Source organism: Schistocerca serialis, chromosome 4, assembly GCF_023864345.2.
Source record: "Schistocerca serialis cubense isolate TAMUIC-IGC-003099 chromosome 4, iqSchSeri2.2, whole genome shotgun sequence".
Taxonomy (NCBI): domain Eukaryota; kingdom Metazoa; phylum Arthropoda; class Insecta; order Orthoptera; family Acrididae; genus Schistocerca; species Schistocerca serialis.
The window spans coordinates 346,909,061-346,925,001 of record NC_064641.1 but is presented as its reverse complement, the minus strand read 5'-3'; the positions used below and the strand labels follow the sequence as shown (position 1 = coordinate 346,925,001).

The 15,941-nt window shown below is 38.8% G+C and overlaps 1 protein-coding gene across 1 annotated transcript in view; it reads right to left on the bottom strand.

Moving 5' to 3' along the window:
- Positions 1-665: 665 nt before the first annotated feature.
- Positions 666-15,941, bottom strand: part of LOC126474155 (juvenile hormone esterase-like) — a 174,524-nt gene continuing 159,248 nt past the window's right edge. Inside the window, exon 10 of the mRNA XM_050101611.1 lies at positions 666-925. Within this exon, the coding sequence (XP_049957568.1) occupies positions 739-925 (187 nt within the window). The 3' untranslated portion in view covers positions 666-738. The remainder of the gene's footprint in view (positions 926-15,941) is intronic.

The following is a 15,941-nucleotide window of genomic DNA, read 5'->3' as shown; positions in this document are numbered from 1 at the left end:
TTAGTATAATATTCTGGACAATTTGAGTGAATCATTTGACCACCCATATCGCCCGACATGAATTCCATAGAACAGTTTTGGGCTATAATCTAGAGGTCAGTTCGTGTACGGAATCCTGCACCGGCAACACTTTCGCCATTACGGACGGCTGTAGAAGCAGCAGTCCTCAGTATTTCTGCAGGGGACTTCCAATGTCTTGTTGAGTCCATGCCACGTTGAGTTGTTGTGCTACGCTGATCAAAAGGTCTGACACGATATTACGAGGTACCCCACGACTTTTATCACATCAGTGTAAATATTAACGTCTATTCCGTCAATGTTTTAAACCACTAGGAATTTGCTACTTCACCTCATTCATCGCCGAGAACAGGCACCTGCAGTTAACATTATCTCTAATATGTTAAATGACAAATATTTGTGCAACAAGTTTACGCTGCAACGTGAACTGTCAGCAATTTGGCCACGATCAACTTCAAAGGATTGCGTAATTAGTCCATCTGCAATCCTTACTGTATCTCTAAGATATTACACCTTGGATAGCGTAATTAGCCGAGCTGTAATTCTTATTATATCTCAAAGACAGTATAATTTGTATCAAATGTTCAGCTCATTTTATTTGTTGGCAAATGTAAAATGAAAACAAATTTTCTAAATGACAAACGTCATTTTAAAGTAAAGGGCGTTTATTGAACTTTGATGTGAAAAAGTACTTGTCTATTTACATAATTAACAATTATTCTAGAGTTCTTGTTTTTCTACGTTTCTCTGAGGCACCCTACTGAGTGGAAGCGATCTCCAGAATTCCATTCGCTCTTCGAGTAGACCCTTCTTCGCTTCCAGCTTCTCGCCTATTTCCAGGTACTCCGGTTCAGTGTCTGAAGTCACTCTCGGCCAATGTGTCAGCTCGTCGTTCGGTGTTGGGTTTCTGCAAAATGCGTAAGAAAACCCAAACAATTATTTTGCTCATTTGGCAAATTGAAAGACTGAACTATATTTTAGATAACCACGTCGAAATAAATTTGTAAATATCCAAATTTTTGAACTTTTGAAAATATGAATCAAAACTTGAAACTGAAAAGAGAGAATAGTCCTATAGGGCAGAGCGAAAATGATTACAACAGAGGAAATAATACCTGAACAAATGCTGTGAGTCTCTTTACATACACACTAATAAATGTCACTTTTATCGTCGCCACCTTTTGGCGTGTTAGTGTCGATAATCAGAAGAATCGAGAAGACTTGTGTTCTAATTTGTGTTGCTAAAGGGGTGCTTGATTTCCAGTTTAATCATAATCAGATATCATATGTACATGCTTTGCATTTTTGAACAAATTCTGCAGTTAATAAGGTCGAATAAACTCAATTAATATCACTTAAAAGCAATGTTTCTGCACAGATTGCTGAAATTGTCTGTAACAGTAATAACCGTTAAATTTTTCGGCAAAGGCGTGTACCGTAACAATTCATTGCTTCTTCAGCAGTACAGGTTGAATCTGAAACGTAAAAATGTCTGGCAGATGGCAATGAAAACTATCTTTCAAAGACTTCCCAATATGTTTCGGCTGAAGCCCTGCTGGCGTCAAATATTTCATAATTAAATCATATGCAACACACTAGTCGTATGGAACTGTCAGACGTATTTCGCCTTTGATGTATTAAACTCATCTTCAATGGATTTCTCTAGAGTAATATCTTGTTTTGTTCTTGCATTTGTTAATTATGGATTTGAAACAATTAACACCCATGTATTAAACATAAACAATAAACACTCAAATCCTTATAAACACACACACACACACACACACACATACACACAAACACTGACAGGGAGAAATAAAGAATAGAAACGAGTAGAAGAAAGCTTGGCTTCTATACACAAACAAGATCACGGATGCCAAGTGAATAAATAATAATTCCTCCAGGAAAACTCACCATACTTGTCGTGTTCAGTCTCACGTAACAGTTAGATAACCAGTGAAGTGATCCACATCATATAGCAGACGCAAAACTAAGTGTCAAAATCGAAAATTTGTGTGAATATACGAGGCGTGGAACTTAAATAGTGGTAACTATTTATTCACAACCGATACAAAAGAGCTACATGTTTGCACCTGTTACTGGCCATCAAAGTAGTCACCAGCGTTGTGTAGAACCCATTGCCAGCGATGTGGAAGGCGTAGTATACCATTAGCAGAGCCTGCTCTGTTGATGGTGCGAATGGAGTGGTCTACAGCCTGTCGAAACTCTCGAAAAACTTCTGAAGCGAATGCCACGAAGTGGTTCCTTCATCTTTTGAATCAAATCAAAGTTACAAGGACTTAAGTCCGGGGAGTATGGTGGATGGTACAGTACTTCCCAGTCCCATCGACCGAACTGAACAGCCACAGCTTGCGCTGTATACGCCTGCGCATTGTCGTGCAAAATGATGGGTGGATTGCGCAAAAAGTGTCGCTGATCCTTTCGCAACGCTGGTCCTAGGTGATGCTCCAAAAACGAACAGTAATGCTGTGCATTGACGGTCTGCCGTGGTGGAACGTAATACGTTAGGATAACACCATCACTGTCGCACACGAGAATCACAATAACTTTAGACCGCTCCATTCGCATCATCAACAGAACAGGCTCTGCTAACGGTATACTACGCCTTTCACATCGCTGGCAACGGGTTCTACACAATACTGGTCACTACTTTGAAGGACAGTAACAGGTGTGAACATGTAACTCTTTTGTATCGGATATGAATAAATAGTTGCCGCTATTTAAGTTCCAACCCTCGTATTTTGAAATTTCTTAAGCGAAGTGGAAATGAGTGCCTCAATGACGTGAGGGAAACCACAGAAACTGGCAGGACGGATAAGAAACAACAGTAAGGAACATTTTATTTATGTAAAAATTAAGGCGTAAACTGTTTCAAATCCATTATATATATATATATAAGAAGAATGTTGTATATTGTTCGAGAAAAATCTACTGAAGAGGCCTGTAATATAAAGGGCTAAGCGCATCTGGAAATTGGATAATACTAATGCAGCAAGGAAAAGGCTTTCTATTTTCGAATGACTTGTAGTCTGCTTTTTGCGCATTAGTTTTGTGCAGAGAAATCTGTACGCAGACTAGATTTATAAAGTTAATGGAACAGAATAGAAGAAAATAAAAAGTATTGCAGATTGTATCGAATATTTACATCTCACTGATTACTTACATAGGAAAGAGTAAAGACTTCCTTGTATAAATTCCTAAAAGTGAGGCTCCAACAGCTGTGATTAAGAAACAGGGCCGTGGCATTTCGCGCACATTGTATTTATCCTAAGTATGCGAAAAATAATTAATAAATTAACTGTACTCTATATTGAAAATCTACACTTCTCAGTGAGTCATGGAAATAAAACTAGCAATAATTCAGCCGAACAGCATCAACTAAAATTGAGACATCCCCTTTGAACAATTATACATATGACTGTGCTTAAACTGACCCACAATATTTTTAGCGCAACGCAATCTGACTTTCAAAATTCCCTACTAAAGAATGGCCCTGACAAACATTAAACTATACCTTTCACAAATCACTTACCTCACAAAAATCTTCGCTGCTCAAGCTACTGCAATACAGCGAGCGCCACTACTGCCAGCTAAATAAAAGATTCAAACTACTGAAGGCACTAACTACTGATAGGGATAGTTAGCAAATGAAAGATATTAATAGAGAACAAACAATGTATTTACCTTGATATCATCATATATAAATATATCAGTTCATGACAAATTTCAAAACTCCGCCATCTCTCTCCCCACATCCACCACTGCTGGCGGCTCACCTCCAACTGCGCAACGCTACGCGCTGTTCACAGCCAGCTGCCTAACACTACAATGGCGAGTATTACAACAATGCAAAGCAGCCACAGACTGCACACAACACAGCCAGTGATTTTCATATTGAGCGCTACGTAACGTTGCCAATAAGAAAACATAAACAGCCTACTTACATAGCCCCCATGCTCCCCACAAAAAATTTTACAAAATTTTTTTTTGGGCAGTGGCCAATAATGATTTGATAAAATTTTTCATAATTACAATAACAAAGAAATCAAATGCACACACTTATTGATACAATGTTGGTCAAAAGCTAAAATTTTCTCACAGTTTATAAAGACAGTCCTGATCATTCATTACGGTAATCACAGGTTTTTTTTCACAAAGTCTCATTAGTAAAAGAAATTGCACACAGAAGTAGTGGATTTCCATGCAGTCTTGAAGAAGTAGTGTTGTCCTTCCAACGGAAAGACAGTGCTGGCTCTTGACATGCTGACAGGTAATGGGCCACAATGGAGCAAACCCACAGCAGAGTCATTCGAAGTTTTGAAGAGTATTGGTAGGTAAGTCATCACAGAGCAGACCCACTGTAGTCCTGGTAGAGATTACGGTATTGGTGGGCCACCAGAGGTGTAGACCCACTGTAGTCCTTGTAGAGATGGCCAGCAGCCATCTGTTGCGATTGTGCAGGTGCACATTCACCATCAAAGAGTCTTGCAGAGAATATAGCAAGTCCATAAACCACCACTTGTGCACTCACAAAGTTTTTGGAATTGTCCTTAGAACCAGCAATGCTGTTATCCAGTCCCTTGCTGAGTTATTAACACACGTGCAAACACTAACAGTCCCTACTTCTCACATATTGTCCACATACTATGACCAACAGAAACGTGTGCAGTGAAATGTAACTAACAAGTTAATAATGTCATGAACTGGTGACAATTACAATTTTATAACATAAGAATACAATTACAAAGGTACAAAATACATCATTAAAAACATAATAATACAGATAACATTTGTAGTACAGGCTTTACAAAAGAATAGAAATAAACATATACATCAGTGTTACAAAAATAGTGACATAAGTACATACATAAAATAATGAGAATAGTTTTCGAAACATTAATTTCACACATGAACATTGAAACAGAACAGAATTGTAAACAACTTTACAAAGAAAATAACATATTATTAATGCAACTTATATTTGAGGATAACAGTATTCCTCCTCATAGTGAATATAGCTTAGTATTAGAAGAGAAAAAAATTTTATGAAACAGTACACAGAGACAGGAAGAAAACAAATACTCAAGGGTACACAAACACATAGTGGGATAACACCAATAGGAAAGGACAGGGTTCGTTTTCAGTGTAACATTTGGTACTGCAGTCCAACCCAAAACTTCATATATCTTTCCTCTTATTTCATCCTTTGTTTCCACCAAAAACATTCTATCTAAGCATGCTTTCTGTATTTATATGTTCACACATTTCTTACCTCAACATTTATTTCCAACAAAATCCTACCTAAACCTGTTTTCTCAATGCATTTCTTCCAATTCATCGCAACTCATTCTCTTAGAGGCTACCCCCTCTTAAGCTAACTTAAATCTACTGAGCTCAGATGCTAAACTAAGGAACGAGGCAATGCAGCAGCACAAAACAAATCAACACAAACAGCAATGCAAAAAATGCAAATTGGCAAAGCTAGCAGCATAAATGAGCAAAAGTCAAATTCAATAACACTATGCCTGGCAAACAGCAGCAACTTATACCTAAACATGACATAGCTCAAGCAGAAAAAATAATACAGTAAAAACAACAATGCAGATAAGGGAAATGTATATTCACATCTTAATATCTATGTAATTAAAGTGGTGCACCACAAGAAGTTATTCTACCAAAAAGTTACCAATTACTTGAAAAGAAAATTATGAATGCAGTTACTAGTTCCTTCTTATTGTTCTTTCCTTTCCAAGTGCTCCTTTTTTAAAGAATGTGGATCATAAAATAATTATTTAATAGTTCTGTTGACAGAAAGTGTTCACATTAGCAAATGCATTTTATTTTATAAAAGCAATGCTGCAACACAGCTGGAAAACAGATGTCAAATGAAATAAGCAACTATGAAAAGCAAAGCATAAAAATATCATTCAGTAGTCATGTGACATTTCATAAGTTAGTAGCTCTCAACTCTCGTAGAAAGACGCTTGTCGTAATCAGGTGTGCAGATGTACGAATATTTCCCATCAATTCATAAGCATTTCAGTAATTAGCACAAAGTGCGAGTAATCATATGTTTTCAAGTAACGAGGGTGTCGCATTAGTGATGAAAGGCACACCCTAATGGCTTGTTCTCCAGGTGTTTGACACGGCTGTGTGCCCACAACGCATTACAAAAATCATATGTGGTTAATGGCGTCCCCTTTTTTTTCTACCTGTGCCGCTGAAAAGGGCTCGCAATAATGGCTTTTTCTCCAGGCGTCTGACACAGCTGGGTGCCCGCGACGCATTACGTGCAGGTGGTCACTTAATTTTCGTACGGAAATATTTACGACAGCAGTTTCTGCTACCGTTGAAGTCTCATTTAAAAATATTTCACAGGTCAAGAATTAGCGTTGCAAATCTGTAGAAACAAAATCCTATAAATATAAGTGTCCAAAAAAAATTTTCAGTGGCATTGTGATACATTCACACATGACTCACACATTTCATAACTCTTAAAGTACGATTCTTGGTTTCCAACAACCTTTTCCACAAATCAGAGTCCCTAAACACTACTCATTATTCCTTACCTTATTCGTCGAAACTTCTTCAGTATTTCATCATAAGACATACGTAGCATAATAAACATTCCTCAACAACATAATACACATCGTCGTCGTAATAATAACATCATAACACCTCAGTCAAATCTCAAAATCGTCGTAACTTCCTCCAATAATTTCTAATCCTAAAAAAATTCTCTGCTCATGTCAAAAGTGTCAGCTGCCTCAAACGTACTTTAAAAATCATGAGCTCATACCAAATACATCATTCAAAGCTCTCATAGTATCACAATGATTCCGAAAAAATATGAACATTTCACAAAGTACAGACAAAATACAATTTTGTAAGTGTGAAGTTATCCAACTGTGTAATTGCGTAAACATCTGTCACTGATGTAATAAAAAAAGTTTCTTTCTCTGTTAAATGATCAGATAGCTGTGTAATTTGTGTGTTAGAGAAATATGGTACCGATGTGTAAAGTTTTATAAGCAAATACCATATTAGCTAGGGTTCCTTGTGGTTGCCACACACATGGTACACAAAGTAAGCGTGTACCCCCCTGAGGATTAATGTAATTATACCCTCAGGTGTTACAGATTACAGCAATGAAATGAAATGTATCACTGAAAACTTTCTTTGTAATTCAAAAATCTTTAAAAATAAATGTTTTAAGTACAAAATTAATCACTGAAATGCGTGTCCTGTAGCGCTAAATGTGCATATTGTTGTAAGATAATCTCTGTGAAAGTGTCGTAGTTATTTTCCTCCAAAAGCTAAGTTCTGCAGAAGCCAATGTACTTACCTCATGATAAACAAAAGTGAAATGCTTTGCATAGAGATATCTAGTTATTACGCTTATTGTTGTGATGATGAAAGTACTGTGCTGTAACGTATTGTTGTGCTATGGAAAAGGCTGTCTCCTTGTAGCTATACCACAAAAGTTACTAATAAAACATGTTTTGATTTCCAGAAGAATTCAGAAAACTGTGCAGATATAAAACAGATACACTGCAAAAGCAACATTGTAAATTGTCACTCATTAGTAGCGTCGTGATAAAATCGTGTAGCTGTCACATAAACTAACTTCTGTGTCATCTGGTATCTCTCAGAAAGCACTTTAAATTCAGAATGTATTTTCAAATAAACCAAAATGTTGCATTAAAATCTCATTAGCAGTACTGGTAAATGTTCTAAGTATGTGAGCCTTATAGTCGTTACGTAATCGTGCAACAAACAAGCAAGAATATACACACACAATAACACTGTGACGTCTGTTTACTATAACAATGCATTCGTCATTTCTGTTTAAATAAGTTCTCTTGGTTCTTGATTGGATATTTAACTTCAAACATTGTTGCATGGTAACAGTTTCTTAAGTCTGACAAAGCATATTAGTAATGTGAAGCGAAAAGTTTTATGGCAAAGACAAAGTTAAAAGGCAGATTATCTGTCAATAAATGGTTTTACATGAGAAATGTGGTGTAAACCTTTACTCTTCCTAGTACGCAGAGTTTCAACTGAAAAGCAATTGTCATGTTTTATACGTCGGTAAGGAATGCTAAATCTTTTCTCAAGGCTAGCGTCTATGTTATTTTTCTCTGAGCCAGCCGGCGCAGGTGGCTGCCTGCGGTGCGAGTCATTGTCTGTTCCTTTGTTGGCGCGCGTCGTTATTGGGATTAGGAGATCTAACTTCTACAAATTCACCGTGACGAGAGGGCCCTGCTCTGTTTGAATCCCGCCAGTTCTGATACAGTTCAGGTCTATCGTTACGATCATATCGTCTGTCATCATGTCGGTAGATGCCATAGTTTCTTTCTTGTCGGTCACGTGGTGGAGAATTTCTCCCTGAATCGAAACTGCGCGCTGGACCGTTGCGTCTAAAGTTATTCTGTCTCCCCTGATAATATTTATTTTGGTTCCCATATTGTCTGTTTCTCTGATTGTCTCTGTGATAGTCATTACCACGGAGAGGTGATCTTTCCCTGTAGTTATTACTACTCTGCCAACGGTTGTCATACGGGTGGTGTCTGTTTTGGTCACGATTTGTGTTGTGATAATAGCCTTGTCGTGTCCAGTTATTACTTCTTTCATCGCGGATTTGCGACGGATGTGACCTGTAATTGTTGTGTTCCTGGTTTCGCGTTCCGCGATTGTCGGTGTCAATTTCTAATTCTTGTAGGAGTCCCTGAAAAGCTTCAATGTCGTCTTTGCAACGTCCTGCCAAAATAATATGTCGTAAATGTTCAGGCAGTTTGATTAAGCAAATGCGGATGAGTTCTGAGGGGCTGTATGGGTTTGACAGGTACTGATTCTTGTGCAACATGTCTTCAAAATATTTCACAAGACTGGAAAATTCAGATTGTTCGAAGTGTTTCATCATTATGATGTTATGTTTTACACGGTCTTGTGTAGCTTGAGACCAATACGCTGAGAGGAAGGCATGGTAAAATTCTCCCTCACTGTGGCAATCGTGAATGACCGATCGCATTCTTACAGCTGGTTCATTCTCTAAGTAGCCACACATAAGTTCTAATCTGTGTTCTAACGACCAGTTGGGAGGAAAACAATGAGAGAATTGATGGAGCCATGCTTGTGGATGAATGTCGTTGCCAGAATTCTTAAATGTTTTGAATTTACGTGTAGTAATGAACAGCTTATAGTCAAAATCATCATGTCGGCGAGTCGCATATCGGTCATTGTTAGGTCGTGTCGGCCGTTCCCTCTCAAAATTCGGTGCACATTCCCAATTTCTTTCATTACTTCCGAAATGCCCTGTGTTATTTTGTGTCTGTTCCGTATTTGTATGTCCCTCTTCCCGTATTGCGGCGCGAGTGTCCTCTGAAATACGTAATTCTTGTACTACTTGTGCCAACTGATCTTGCACTTCCCGGATTTCTCTTTTGTACTGTGTATTGATTTGATTTTGATTTTGTTTGAATTTTCTAATTTGTTCATACTCTTCAGTGTCCATGAAAGCTACAGGTGTTGTGTCATTCAGATCATCATCTACCTTTGTAGATAAGTTAGTGAACTGATCTGAAAGTTCGGCTACTTTATCCGATAGTGAAATCATTTCCTCTGTATGTTTTTCTGAACCAAGTTTCAGAGTGTCCATTTGTGTTGCAATCGTGTCTACTGTGTCTTTTAAGTTTTCTTGACTTTTTGCAAGTTGCGTAACCGAATCGGTAGATGCAACTGCGTCAATTTTAGCTTGCAAGGTGTTGTGATTTTCATGAACAATAGTTTGCAGTTCTTTTATGGCTGCTTCGTGATTCTGTAATGCATTTTCATGACGCGAAAAAATAGGTTGGAAATGCTCACAAATTTGTGTTTTTACGTCGTTACAGACTTTTTGACATTTCGATTCAATGTGATGTAACTCAGCAGTTAAATCCTCACGTGTTCGTTCAAGAGTTTGCTCCAATGAGTCTAACTTTTTAAGATTTTGTTCCATTGTGTCTAACTTTTGAAGCTTTTGCTGTGTTTGTCTCTGATTTTGTTCCATTGTGTCTAACTTTTCAAGCTTTTGCTGTGTTTGTCTCTGATTTTGTTCCATTTGTTGCATTAATTGCAATAATAATGTATTAGTGTCTGGAATCTGTTTCTCTACGCTTTTCGGCAGTGCATTTGCACCGACAACATTCACATTTTGACAAGCAGAAAATGTGTCTTGACTTATTTGAGAAAACTGTGATGACCCAAAACCTGAATCTACAGTATTTGCGAAATTGTGTCCTGTCATTTCGGATTCCTGAGGCGAGCTGTTGCCGACCGATCGATCGATAATGCTTCCCTCTTCACTAATTGTTTCACTGTCCGTGCCATTGTTTGCTGCCCGCTCCATTTCCCTATGCACGATTACCAAATTACTACTTTGAACATCAGTTAATTCATTACTCTGCGGCGCTAACACACTGCCTTCGTCTTCACTGTCATTTCTCAGTTTACTTTGGAGCCTAGTATTACGTTTTTCACACGCCATTATTGTCACAGTATTTCACACGACAACACAGAAAAACACAATTTGAAGAGCAAAATAAAATAACGTAGCAATGGAAATAATGTCTAGTTAATTGCAGCTGCGAAATACTTGGTGCAAATCTACATGCATGCCACAACTGTTTTACTCTACAACAATGAAAACTACAACTACAAAGGAGATTCTCTCTACAATTACGCGCTACCAATAAACAAAAGCTACACTAAATGCACAAACTACAAGAAAAAATCAGAAGATTCCAGTGAGGTATCCTAGGCTAAGGGTCGACATATGAAACGTCCCCTTTGAACAATTCTACACGACTGTCCTTAACCTGACCCACAATATTTTTAGCGCAACGCAATCTGACTTTCAAAATTCCCTACTAAAGAATGGCCCTGACAAACATTAAACTATACCTTTCACAAATCACTTACCTCACAAAAATCTTCGCTGCTCAAGCTACTGCAATACAGCGAGCGCCACTACTGCCAGCTAAATAAAAGATTCAAACTACTGAAGGCACTAACTACTGATAGGGATAGTTAGCAAATGAAAGATATTAATAGAGAACAAACAATGTATTTACCTTGATATCATCATATATAAATATATCAGTTCATGACAAATTTCAAAACTCCGCCATCTCTCTCCCCACATCCACCACTGCTGGCGGCTCACCTCCAACTGCGCAACGCTACGCGCTGTTCACAGCCAGCTGCCTAACACTACAATGGCGAGTATTACAACAATGCAAAGCAGCCACAGACTGCACACAGCACAGCCAGTGATTTTCATATTGAGCGCTACGTAACGTTGCCAATAAGAAAACATAAACAGCCTACTTACAAAATACATAACTAATATGGTTCCAGAAAATGTAATATCCCTCGCCAAGCTGAAGATTCATATGAAGATTGGCTGCTTAGACTGCTTCTCAATATCAAGGATCACTTTACTGGTTCACATAAGAATTATTATTGAGGTCAGGTAGCCAAGAAATCGCTAATCACAGTAAAATGAGCCTATGTCCATTGCTTGCTGCATGTGTGACCAAAAGAAAAAAAATTCTGGGTGCAGTTTAAAGATACAACTGAAAACCTATACATTAGACCCTACAACATAAATTTTTCGAAACATCTATGGCACAAAATGTTTCAGAGGCTGCACTAACCCTTCAAAACGAAATGACTAATAAATATGATTTTTAGTTTATGCTTACTTAGTACCTCAGGGAGAAATCTCTCACGATATGTTTGTAACTACTTAAATTCACAGCTTCATTCAGATTTTATCAAAAATGTTGACTTCTAAACTGTTGCGCTTCTTAAAATTACTAGCGAAAGTTTCCACAAATGTTGATAATGCTGATGAAGAACTCTCGGTTTTGTAGCTGGATGGTAGCAATGAAATTTCGAGACGTACGTATGAATGTCACCTCAGTTATAAGAGTCGGTGTACTGTGATCCTTACAGATGCAGGACCACAAAGCATGGAGCACGGTGATGTGGGTCCGTCTAGGCATTAATGAGACAGCACTAGCGAATTATGCATTAGCTTTGGTTTTACAATTGAATCGCCTTCTCCATGGTACCAGCAGGAGGACGGCGGACGCAGCACGCAGGAGTGGAATCGGCTGACGCGCCCAGCTGACCAGCCGCTGGAGGGCGTCGGTGAAGTCACGGCACCTAACGCAGCAAGAGTGGCGCCGTGCGGGGCAGCCAGTCCGGCTGATGGAGGACGCTGCTTGTCCAGCGGTGACGCCCAGAAGGTCGAAGAGGCCTTTTACCATCTCACACTCATCGACATCGAAGGGAGTACGCCAATAAACTTCCAGAAGCTCTGCACAGGACGCCGATGGTGGTGCAGAGCTATGTCATAGGCTCTCCACCAGAGGAAGGCCGTGGATGTCAGTGTCTGCTCACAGATGCAAGTCAGGGGCAGCATCAGTTAGAGGGCCTCCCCTGCACAGTGTGATAGCTTGCCAAGCACCATCAGTGAGCCGGTGGTAGAAGGCTGCAGGTCTTCACATCAGTGGAAGAGAGGTCGGCACCTCACAACAGCTAAGTCCAGCAAATCTGACTGACTGCAGTGTCAAAGGTAATAGTAATCTGGAGAATGGTAGTCAGCACATTACAGGTCCTGCCTCTAATCTGGTTCTCTAAAAATTGAATATAGAATAGCTTGGGAACCTGAGTATTTATAGCAGTCTGTCAAAAGAAGTGACTTTGTGCCTTGGGGGTAAAGACTGAATGTGGCCTGGTTTCCTGGGTTCATCAGCAGTCTTCACCACACCTCGGTTGTGGCTTTCAGCTCTTCGGCTTGGTACTTTCTGCGATGTCAAGGGGCTTAAAGGTATTCTTGTCTAAGATTTACACGTTATTATAGCACCTTGCAGTGCTGTCGGAATTACATTACGTTCCCTTCACACTGAGGTCATATTGCTGGACTGGTAGTTCAGATGTTTCGCTCGAGCAATGTGTGGCAATGGCCTCAGTTGTGTGTCACAATACCGCAGCATCGGCTCTCCTGTCTGATTGCCATTCTGCTTGCAACACTGCGCTAGAGTCTGCGTCAGCTTGGCTCAGTGCTTTAAACAATTCTACATTCATCTGGTATATCTTTCTGGGTGCTACATCATTATCCTTGCAGGGGTTGTCTTTATGTAACAACATTTCATCACTGCCACACGGCTGTAGCCGCAGGAGCTTTTCAGCAGCGGTATATACCAGGAATGTCTACATTTACATTCGTTTGTGACCACTAATGCTGCCGGCCGGTGAGGCCGAGCGGTTCTAGGCGCTACAGTCTGGAACCGCGTGACCGTTACGGTCGTAGGTTCGAATCCTGCCTCGGGCGTGGATGTGTGTCATGTCCTTAGATTAGTTAGGTTTAAGTAGTTCTAAGTTCTAGGGACTGATGACCTCAGAAGTTAAGTCCCATAGTGCTCAAAGCCATCTGAACCATTTTGAACCACTTACGCTACTTGAAGCTTCTTTTCTTAGTTATTGCTTGGATTTCTAATGACAGGCTTCCAACCGAAAACGAAATGAATCCCAGTTATCGTATGCTACAACTCATTCCAGGAAGAAATACTATCTTTCTGCTGTTGCAGAAAGATTCCAAGGTAAAGCAAAATCAGTAACCCAATATCATTTTTATAGAATATTTCGTCGGTACTTGGAGGAACACAGATATATTAAAAACTTAAGTACACAGTTTTTATGTTTCACAAAAAGTATTATTATGCAAGATCAGTACCGTGTGCTTCAGCTTTTAGTCTGATATATCATTAAAAACAACAGGTGCGTTCGGGTTATAACTAGAAGTGAGGCCAAATCGGAACTGACATTAGACATTAATTCTGTCAGTTAACAGAATTCTTGCAGGGTAGTTGTAAGACGTAAGACGCACAATGAAACCATACAGTAGTTATATGTCTGAATATGGCAGCACTGATTTCGGAAATTTTATTCGTGCTATTGAGTGCCGATATTCAAATCTGTCTGATACACTAGGTTTTATAGATATGAGAGGGCTGCATGCCTAGTGCAACGAGAAATTATATTCAAATGTTTTTCATGATCGAAGGAAGTCGCTTTTTCGTGCTGGCGATATTCCTTAATTGAGGTTCTTTTATTCACATTAGTGGAAGTAAAGGACGTACTGCTAGCCATTTAACATGTTTTAGACATAAAGCTACAGATCAAACAGTTGGTGTAGTCTTGAAATGCTTCCCATTCTACTGTAGCTTAAATAATGTATATTTGAGGCATCTAGCAAAACGATGTAATTGTCATCATTGACAGTCAGAAAATTTGAAGACCAAAATATGAGTTTATTTCTAGGATCCAGTAGTCTTCCTTCGACAAAAATCGTCTCCGTACTAAATAAAGGTATTGCTTTAATTTCTACAAAACATAGCTGACGGTCTTATTGCTTTACTTTGTTTTTTACTGCAAATGAAATGTTGACTACAGAGTAAAGTGTGCTGATTGGATCGGTAAAAAAAAGGGAATTATCTTAATATACAGGATTATAAGAACACATTCAAATTGAAGATGAGTTATTTAGTGCAAGATGTGCTATGATATCGATAATGCACTAAGATTATCACAACCAAAAAATACTTATTGTATTTAATTTATATTGAAATTATTTAACAGCGTATTTCAAAAGTACTTTGACAGCTTTTTAGTTCTTTCAGAGGAATATTCACTAAACATTTGTATCCATGACTTTGCTATGACTGACAAACAACCAATATTTAAATTTACAATTAAACGAGTAACATAAATAAATACTGAAAACTTTGTATTTGCTGATGTTTTCCTAACATAAATGTCTATACGTATTATTGTGACCGGCATGGATGGCATTTTCTTTTCTCTGGATAAGATTTCGCAAACTAACATTGGACGTTTGGGATTCACACAGAGACACTTGTAATACAGTCGCTCGCTGAAGCTCGTGAAAATGACTAGATGGCTAGCAAAAACATTGAGCAGAAAAATGGAATAGTTAAGTTTTGTAGTGCTAACCTAGCATCAGCACTTCACTGTGCTCTCCAGACACTTTAAATAAGGAACCCCTGTGTCATGCTTTTTGCACATATGTACTGGCCACACAAAAATCGTATGCTGGACAGAAATTGCTGAGAGCTCCCGTTTTAAAACCATTCTCAAGCTCCATATTGAATTGGCGATCACTAGAAAGCAGAACGTCCATCTTGCTACACTGTTGCTCATTAAAACGGCATCATCATGAAGGGAGGCCAATAATGAAAATTTACTTACGTGTGTATACAGTATAGAACGAAGAATCCATACGTATTATAAAAATGGATTTATGTACAAGTGTATGTTCCACATCTCCTGAACTACTATGACGATTTCAACCTAACTTGGTTCAAATGTTCCCTGTTGTCAGGCAACAATCGCTGTGGGGCTAAGAATCACCTGCCTATCAAAGTTGACGTGATATGAAGTCGTAAACAATGAGATGTGTGAAATACTGCCTAATCAAGCATCACGTTATTACTTTGTGATAACTCTGTACGCAATAAATTTTGCAGACAATATCCACAAATGCCGATAAACGTACCTATAATTGTTGTTGTAGTCTTTAGTCAGGAGACTAGTTTGATGCAGCTCTCCATGATGCTTTATCCTGTGCAAGCCTCTTCATTTCCGAATAAATATTGCAACCTAGATCCTTCAGAATCTGCTTAGTGTATTCATCTCGTGGTCTCCCTCTACGATTTCACCACCCCCCCCCCCTCCCCCACCGTTCCCTCTGATACTAAATTGGTAACCCCCTGATGTCTCAGAATGTGACCTATCAACCGATCCCTTCTTTTGGTCAAGATGTGTCACAAATT